The 9892-nt window shown below is 41.3% G+C and overlaps 1 protein-coding gene across 1 annotated transcript; it reads left to right on the forward strand.

Annotated features, from left to right (window-relative positions):
- Nucleotides 1-6137: 6137 nt before the first annotated feature.
- LOC147613017 (uncharacterized) lies at nucleotides 6138-9432 on the forward strand. The gene has a single exon (XM_086782316.1). It carries the CDS (start codon nucleotides 6290-6292, stop codon nucleotides 8729-8731), a length of 2442 nt encoding a protein of 813 aa, XP_086638442.1. The 5' UTR covers nucleotides 6138-6289; the 3' UTR covers nucleotides 8732-9432.
- The last annotated feature ends 460 nt before the right edge of the window (nucleotides 9433-9892 follow it).

Genomic DNA, 9892 nt, shown 5'->3' on the forward strand with positions numbered 1-9892 from the left:
AAAGAGAAACATCAGTCAAGCCCAATCATGTGGCGAGATTAATGTTCAAATTCTCAGGTGATGGTGATGATGCCATCATACAACACCTCCAGATATTTAAATCTATATATATACAACTTGTGGTTAGATCACTGATCAGATGGAAATATTTACATTCTCCCTTACACTAGAAGGAAAAGCACACCAATGGTATTGATCTCTTAAGCCAGATGATAGGATTAATTTTGCATTGCTTAAGTGTGTTCATATCTAGTTTTGCATGACGTGGAGATAGCGGAGACGTGTGTCTCAATTATACAACATCAAGCAAGAGGAGCATAAGTCTATGAGAGATTACATCTCACATTTAAAAAATCTGAACTTAAGGTGTAAGCTTAAGGAGAGGTAACAAATGACAAGTAAGGGAGTAAGGGGTATAAGGATGCATGACTACTTGTTGTTGGCCAAGCTAACATCACTTTATGAATATTGTAAACTAGCCATCGACTTTCAGGATAATGAGTTACCACAACTTGATGGCAGCAAATCCGTCACTTCGGTTGCTCCATTTGCATGCATCGGGCTCAATCAAGTATGACATCCTTGGAGAGATGAACAAATATATGACTTTAGATGAGCTAAGCGTTGTGCTTCTCGATAAGATAAAGCTAAAAGAGGTAAGAGACATGCCAACAAACCAAAATCTATATCCCTAATGAGAGTTGGTATGGTGCTCAATATGTCAACAAAATCACAAAAGCACTGAGTGTCCTCAAATGAGGCCTTGCCCATTGATGTACTGCACAACATTGTATGTGACTGGGGAACTCAGACACAATAGTTCTACAAGTACCTCAATTTGCCTCAGCTGCCTTCTTAATGGCAATAGTTAGCTTTACCTTCACCATTTGGGAAAGGGCATGCACCAAGGGAAAATCTGTTAAACGTGCAAAACTAGACGTGGGGAATGTATAGAGTACCCGAAGTGCTTATACTTCCACCTATCATACCAGCACCTCGCATAATGCCACTTCATCAAATTATCATTAAAGAGGTGTTAAAAGAAGGTGAATATATATGGGAACCTCAACAAACCATGGAGAAGATAGATGACATTTGGGAGGTAGCCCAAAGTATTTTCTAATATAAGGGAACACATCGGTGTTAGTGGTCCAGGCTACAATGCAGTGGAAGGACAAGGAGATTAATGCCATAACAAGGAGAGCCATGTTGCCATGCTATCACTGCTAATAAGTACCTCACCGTGTGGTTGAGTGTCCTTATAAGGTCAATACAACAAACCTGTAAAATACTCAAGCCAGCACACACCCAGGATTGAGCTATGTAAAATGAAAAATTGAAAATCTAATCAAGGATTGTCCTTATAGAAGCACTGGAGAGTCTTCATCACAACGGTCTCACCAATCTAAGCATAGGACTTTGAATGATTAGGGTGAAATCAAGGGTGGTGTGGCAACACCACTTAATGTCATAACATGTGTTTAAGCACTAAATACCCCAAAAAATAGTGGAGAACTGTTAGCTAAATCTTCTAACCATACAATGGGAAGGAGAAGAGCATTAAAGAAGGTGGGAAGAGAAGATTATGTAGTGGTGATTTAGGATGGTTTGAATGAGGGAACAGCCAATACTGTAACCACCAAGTTCAACCAAGAAAGTGTCCTCATAAAGGAGAAAAGAAGTGGTAGTGACATGAAAGGAAACAAGTCGATGAACCCAAGACACCAAGGGGAGGCAGTGAGTACCCAAATGCCCAAAAGAAAATCAAGAAACTAGAGGCTACACAAGCCCTAGTTTGGGAAAGCCAAAAGAGGTTTGAGGAATGGGTTGCAAGCCACCTGGACTAGCTAGTTGAGCTACTGACATAGTTTATCCTGGGCAAAACACCACAGGGGTAGCAAAATAGCTAAATGTGCTAGAACCTATGACATAACATAACCAAGGTGAGACCGACTTAGGAGGAAAGAATGATTTATTCTAAAGAATGTTTGAGGAAGGAGGAAAATAGCCTCTGTTTGATTTAGCCAACCTCATACTAAAATTATACAGTAATGATGTTGATCAAGACAAAATGTCCAATGGCAGAAATGTGGTAGGCCTAATAATATTTCTCTCTGCAGAGATAAGAATGCCAATTGGAACATGGTGAGAAGAAACCCCCAACTTTAGACTGATCTAAAAGATTTGGTGGATGGTAGAATGTAGGCCAATCTGCCGCCAACCAATGAGGAATTACCTTTACCTCACGAAGAGGATTTAGAATTAGTTGGCTATTAAAAAAAATCATATATGTGTAATAATATTTTTTTAATCAATGTATATTTTATTTAAAAAAATAAATATCATAAGAGTGTTTTACATACATATATATGGATTATATATATATATATATATTACATATATGCGAAACTATGAATGGATGCACCCATACATGAGAAGTGATGATGACATAAAAACTCGAGTTGGTGATGTGGCATGGTAGAATGCTGACATACACATGTGTGATAAGTGGCACTAACTTAAGATGATGTGATATATCCATGGTGATGTTTTGATGACATAGACTAATGATGTGGTAGTTTGAGTGAGGTGGCATCTCTCCCTCCTTGATGATGTGTTAATGCATGTGACATGGCATCTAATGAGGTGACATGTTATGTCATCAATAATGAGATGGCATACCATGTCATCAATGATGATGTGGTATAGTGAGGTGGAGGTGGCATGCCATGTCATCAATGATGAAGTGGCATAATGAAGTGGCACATTGAGATAGCACATTGAGGTGGAATGCATGCCATGTGTCTACAGGTGACATATCAAACACATGGGCATATGTGTGGCCACCTTAGGGGTCTCCATCTAGGCTTGGTACATTACCTAACCTAGGTTACCAGGCCTAGTTAGATTTGGGTTTAGGCTTGGAAGGGAAGAAACTACCTAAGTAGAGCTATTTTTACATAAAATTGATAAAAATAAACCTTTTCTTACTCAAATTAAACAAATTTTTTTCATAGATTATGATTAACACTACTTTCTCACATAAACTTATTGCATAATCACATTTTTTAATAATTAATTTATTAATTATGTTCAATTACTCTAAGACTTTGAAGTAAATTTTTAATAGAGATCTTGAAAATCTAACCCTTCAAAATAAAATTTGACCATATGATCACATTATCCTCATATTTATTTATCCTTGGGTCATTCAATCAAGTAAAAATACATAATCGTTGTTATAAAGATGTGCTTTACAAAAAACCTACTCTTTTTGTATACTTTTAGAACATATAACAATTAATTTAAAATAAAAATTACATGCAAAAATTACACAATAAATCAAGTTAAGATCTCCATTGCATACCTTCATTACGTACAAATTGGGGATTGAATTGGATTATTAACATTTTATGATTATATTGTCTAATTGTTTAAGTTTGGGACATGCCATATACACTATATTTGTAATGTAACAAGTTTAACGTTTGAAATTTTTGATTCTTAATCAAATCATATGTTTAAGTGCACGACTAACGGTGTCATGTATCATTAGTGGACGAGATTAGCCGATTTTAGTGAAAAATGATAATCTTTTGCTACAATTTTTTTTTGAAGGTGATCCAAAGTGAGAACCCTTATTGTACAAACACCCATGGTTATTTGTATTTTTAATTAATTAATTTGTTATTGATTAGCATAGTTGATATAAGTGTAGATTCTTAAGTTGGATAATGGAGCCGAGTTGGTGGTCAGGAAGATTTTGAGACACTCGACTTTGGATGTCGACGAAATATTATGCAACGCACGCCATTTATTTCATTTTGGGTGGCATCCATATTTATTGTCAGTGGATATATTTATTGGGACATGTAAAATCTCCCTTATGCATATTTAATTTTACAAAAGATGTACACACTCATATGGTTTGAGGTTTATATCTATTTTGAGTAGCTTAGCTTGCACATTCAATAAAGCAAGCTATTTTTGTTAAAGTCGACATCTTTGTAAAAGTGGAAACTATTTTGAGCCCCACAAGTTATTTCAAGCAACATGATTAAAATACACCAAGAGGAAGAGTGGCCTCACTCTTGTATGGGGGAAATTGGATCCAATCTTGTGTTATGTATAAATTTTACACTATGTGTTTGTTAATAATTGTTTTGTAGTTTATTTTACGGGTCATTATCCGCCAAACACTTATCACCCCCCTTCTCGGCATCCTTGGCAGAAGACTGGGCTAATTTTGCCTTTGACTTGTAGCCTGTGAAAAGGCGTCGCCTTTACCTTTTTGGCTTATAGCAAATGTGTGATCTTCTACACACATATACTAGTTCGATTTTGTCGGGAATGATCTTCTTGTAAGAGAACTGCAACCAACTCATCAAATGCAAAGGTATTGGGGCTACCTTTCATCATGAGCTAGAGTGTGAATGCAAAACCCTGGTATGAATCCAATAAAGCTATGAGAACATCTGACACTAATGAATTGTTCGGATAGGCATCATCAATACATACAAGCTGCTCTCTGAGATTTTTAATCCTTGTGAGAAACTTATCCATTAAGTTTCCATCATTCATATTGTCACGTAGGCTGTAATGCCTGTGATCGACGGCGGCAGACCGGATGGCCATGTTTGGGGTTCAGTGGGAGAGGACGCCCATGCGGAGTCATGGGCGGCCAGGCTAGTGTGGACGGCAGGCCACACACTATATAGCCTGGGGGATGAGGGGCAATCCTCATTCTTCCTCTATGGGGGGGTAATGTCACGTAGGCTGTAATGCCTGACCGACGGCGGCAGACCGGATGGCCATGTCCGGGGTTCAGTGGGAGAGGACGCCCATGCGGAGTCATGGGCGGTCAAGCTAGTGTGGACGGCAGGCCACACACTATATAGCCTGGGGGATGAGGGGCAATCCTCATTCTTCCTCTATGGCTGGGTGGTGAGCCAGAGGCCGTCCCCTCCTGTGGTAATGCCCGTAGCGGCGTTACGGATATCTAACACATATGCTTGAACTCTAGCTGCTTACGTAAATAAGCCACTTGTGTCTTGTTACACACTTAGTAAAGCGTAACAAGTGCATCCCAAGCCTGCTTGGCAATTTTACATGAGCGAACATGAGGAATAATGCTCCTTTTCACTAAAAGTGCCACCAATGCTTGTGCCTATACATCCTTGCCAAGCCTGCTTTGGTAGTTTCATATGAGCAAACATGAGGAATAATAACACTCATGTGAAAATGCCAGCATGCTTACGTAGTTTTACATAAGTGAACATGAGGAATAATGCTCCTTTTTGTTGAAAGTGTCACCAATGCATGTGCCTGTGCATCCTTGCCATTCCACCTAGCTTGTTTTACTGTGGGAGGTGCAGAGACAAATGTCACAGTTACATGTGAATAGTGCTATGCTTCTAGAGGAGGAGATGCGTCAAAAGGCTAGAGATGATGGTGGTGATGCTGTTGTCTTAATGAGCACAAAGGCGATGGGAAGGACTCTAATAATCCTCTTCTTCTGGTGGAAAGAAGAAAAAGAAGATGATGAAAATGCTTCTACTTTGATAAGCTTGATCACATGCAGGCAAAATGCATACACAAATGAGAGAAGAATGACACTTAGGATGCACCAGATAGTGAAGGTGGATAACTAACCGGTGAGTGGATAAGGTGGAGCTCAACTCTCTGAACTTAGTAGCCTCCAAAAATTGCATTTGACCTTGGGAGACCTTTGTTGTCACGATGTAATATGGTTGATCATTTAAACCAATAATAAAAGATTGGGTGCAGCTCCAAGTTGATCCAATTGATCTCTTATTTGGGTTACCATTGAGCGAATGTAAGCATGGGTTGGCGGATGCATCTGCGAAATGTCTTAGGATCTAAACAGCATGTTTGCAAGCCATTGCCCTCTCTTTGGATGAGTCCTTGTCCTCACAATCTAGGGGGTGATTAAGGTGGATCCTTATGCATTCGTAGGCCACAACATTGCTCGAAAAAAACACATTTTTCAACCAATCAAAATAAAGACAACTCTTAAATCAATTCGGTTTTGTTTTCAAAATTTTTACTATATGCCAGTTTTATAACTAAAATATAACAAAAATCATTTTTTATAATACCGGCCCTTCTCTAATAGATATTGGTGTGTAATCACTAATGTCTATAGAAGCCAAGCCCTAACTTGACGCGTCCTCCTGTTACGTTAGTATTAGAAGGTCTGCATCTTGCAGTTGCGGAGCTGTTGCTGCATTCTTGCTTCTTTCCTTGCGATCTGTTGTCGTGGCGATCTATGGAGCGGCCCCGTACGGCCTCAGAAGCCCCTTTTTCTCTCGGCGAGCGCAGTGCAGACAAATCTTCTTGGCCCGGGCAGCAGCAGAGTCAGTATGGCGACTACACTTCCCTTACCGGGTATCGCTCTTCTCTTTCTCTTTACGATCGGCAGACCCCATCTCATTCAGAGCATATGGCCGTGAATGGAGATGGCCATCGTGGAGGTTACCCCCATAGCAGCTCATATGGAGATCAAAATTCTGTTGAAGCCTCTGTACATCGGCCACTTGATAATGGACTTGGACATGAACCTGGACATCTTGGAAGCTTCTCTCGAGATCACAACTTCATCGGAGCCGCTTTACATCGTTATGAGTCGGCTTTCCCTCATCAGAATACAGATACACGTGACCAGTACACAGCTGGTCAGTATCAACATGATGGATTAAGCTATGGAAACAGGCATGATGATTTGCCTTATCAGCAAATAGTTGGTATGTATCAACCCCGGAAAGATCATGCAAGTCTTCACAGGAATGACTTGCTCTACCGTAGCAAGCCGGATGATTCGTTTTATGAGCAATTAGCTGCCAGTCAGCGTAGTGCAGTTCCACAGAAGCATGATTTCACCTATCCTCTCAAGGAGCCCAATCTGCATTATCAGCAATCAGCCGGTAGGTATCAGTATCAGAAAGATGATGACACAGGTGCTGCGTATGATTATGAGAGGCATTCTTTGCAAAACAGTGGATTAGAGAGGCAGTATGCCATGGCTTCCTCAGGAATTTATGAGAGTGCTGGTGCAATGGGGAGGTTGGATACAGGAAGTAGGATAGCTCAGAAAGGGTACCAGGGTGAGGAAGATGGCAGGTCAGGATATGGAGGCTGGTTAAGGGATGTGCAAGGGCGATACGCCAATGATGAGGCAGGAAGCAGATTTAAGTTAACGGAGGGTGGTATTACCGCAGAAGTGGAACATCGCAACAAGATGATGCTTCTGATGCATGGCACAAGAGATGATGGAGGTTCCAGACTGACACACCCTGTGATGCCTCTCGCCAGAGATAAAGGTAATGCTGCAAGCATGATACACATGAAGCCTGCAGTGCCTGGCACCAGAGATGGAGATAGTAGAGATGGTTCTAGGCAGGCTGAGGGTGCAGGCTCAGCAAGGGAAGCTATGGGAGGGAAAAAAAGGCAGAGTAGGTGGGAGCCTCAGCCTGAGGGGGAAGGAGAGGCTCAAGACAGTACAGCCAAACAGAAGAAGAAATCACGGTGGTCACCTGAAAAACCTTCTTCTGGACAAATCAATCTGCCCAATTTTATGAAGGAGCTTTCTGGAGGTCTTAATTTGGATCATGAATTTTTGGCATTGAAAGTCAAACTCGTCGACATCAACAGAAAGCTTCTAACTGGACTGGTGGTTGAGGAAAAGCCTGATGGAACCAGGTCTCTTTCCCCGTCACCAGTATATGACAATTTTGGATTTAGAATCAATACAAGGGAATACAGGGCCAGAGAGAAGCTCACTCGAGAAAGGCAGAGTGTTCTTGCGAAGCTGTTAGAAAAATGCCCATCTTTCAAGGTTCCTTCAGACGTTAAATGTGCAAAGCTATCTAGAAAGGTATATATTCCTGTTGAGCAGTATCCAGATTACAACTTTATAGGTCTAATAATTGGTCCTCGGGGTCTTACACAAAAAAGAATGGAAAAAGAGTCAGGTACTAAAATCTTTATCAGGGGAAAGGGCTCTGTTAAGGAAGGATCGTCAACAAACACAATCATGCATGATGAAAATGACAAGCTGCATGTGCTGATCGAAGCAGATAGCGAAGACTCTTTGAACATGGCTGTTGGCATGGTGGAAAAGCTGCTCATACCCGTCAGAGATGGACAGAATGAGCTTAAAAGGGCACAATTACGTGAGCTTGCTACACTAAATGGCACTCTTCGAGCTAATGAGCTATGCCACTTATGCAAGGAACCAGGGCATTTTAGCAATGCATGCCCTCTGAATGGCTCTAGGCTAGATCCAACTTTGGCTGTTGCTAGACCTGAGAAGGGTGATTCTTTGCAGTCAGGAAGTGAAGGCCATGTATTAAAGGCATCTAATGTGATGGGGAGTGGAGCCCTTGTCATTGGGTCGGGTGGGACTCAGTCACTTCCACAACATGGCACAGACTCAGGGCTTAACAAGGATACTGGTGATACCCATGTATATGTTGTGAATTTACCCCTGTCAATTGATGATGCTGGCCTTCTAAGTTTGTTTTCTCCTTTTGGTAATATAACTTATGCCAGGGTAATCAGAGATAACACCAGTGGTGTTAGCAAGGGTTTTGGCTTCATCAATTTTCTTGATGCCGTGGATGCAGCACAGGCTGTGGCACTCATGAATGGGTACAGTTTGGATGGAAGGGTTTTATTAGTAAAGTTTTCTATTGAAGCTGGTACCAGTTGAATAGTTCCTCCACTGCAATCCTGATCAGCATGAGTCACAAAGGCAGCGAGTTTCCAGACGTGAAACACAAGGGATTTTAATGACTTCGCCTCTAGGTGCAACACAAGGTAGTCTTATGGATCCACCTCTTTGTGCAACACCAGGCAGTCCTATGGATCCATCCACACTTGGAATAATGCCGTACCACCTTCCCTCAGCTTTTTTCTGTTGCAGCTAACCATTATGGAGGCTTGCCACCTGCTGCAGCTCCCTTGTAAAGCAGCTACCCTTCAGGATCAGTTGTACAACATGGAGGCATTCATCACGGTTCCGTAGGACAGTGACTGCCTCTGATGAGGGCCCAACCAACACATGTGCTTTTATTGAATCTCCTGGCTGTCCAAGTCAGTGGCTGGTTGTTTTCTGTTTCAGCAATCCTCTTATTCATTTCTAGAATTTTGGATTTAGATGTACTTTTTAACCCTTTACAAGGAGGGAAAGGCTGAAATGTTAGTTGCATGCCCTGAGTTCTTCACATGGATTGTTCAGATTCTTGTTCTCTACCAGAGCTTTTCGCACCTCAAAGAGATTCTGTAGCATGATCTTTTGTCTTGAATGATCTTGTTTACAAGTCCTCAATGAGAAGACGTTGACCTATTCTGCTGCAGCTGCTGCTTTGCTCCTATGCTCATTATTATATAAAAGACCATTACATTAGTTTCTATGCTTGTAGATGTAACACCTATCGAGTCTAGAAGGAAATAAAGAGAAAGCGAGACCATCATTGGGAGGATCCATTGCAATGGAGAGGTTTCTAAGCAGTGTGATACAGGCCAGCACAAGCAGGCTGTCATACCAGGAAGGACAAGAGTATTCTCCAGACTTTCCTAAGTGAGATGTGGTTTTTTAGGCGAGCCTATGTTATGTTGAGCTTGGATATATCTGCTTTCATTAACCTACCTTAGCATAATTGTGCTGGCCACTGACTAGCTTAAGCACCTTCATTGTGCATATAAACGTGGTTTATATAAGAAGATTCGTCCACTAAGTTGAACATATCTTTTATGCGTGAACCCTGCACACTCTCTTGAGTGGCGAGGATGTTAGTAGGGCTATGCTATGCACGATGGAGTCCATGAATTGAAGCTTTGTGAGTTGACTCACATGGCGTCAAGATTGCAT

Source organism: Cibotium barometz, chromosome 44, assembly GCF_041138505.1.
Source record: "Cibotium barometz isolate CiBa-2024 chromosome 44, ASM4113850v1, whole genome shotgun sequence".
Lineage (NCBI taxonomy): Eukaryota > Viridiplantae > Streptophyta > Polypodiopsida > Cyatheales > Cibotiaceae > Cibotium > Cibotium barometz.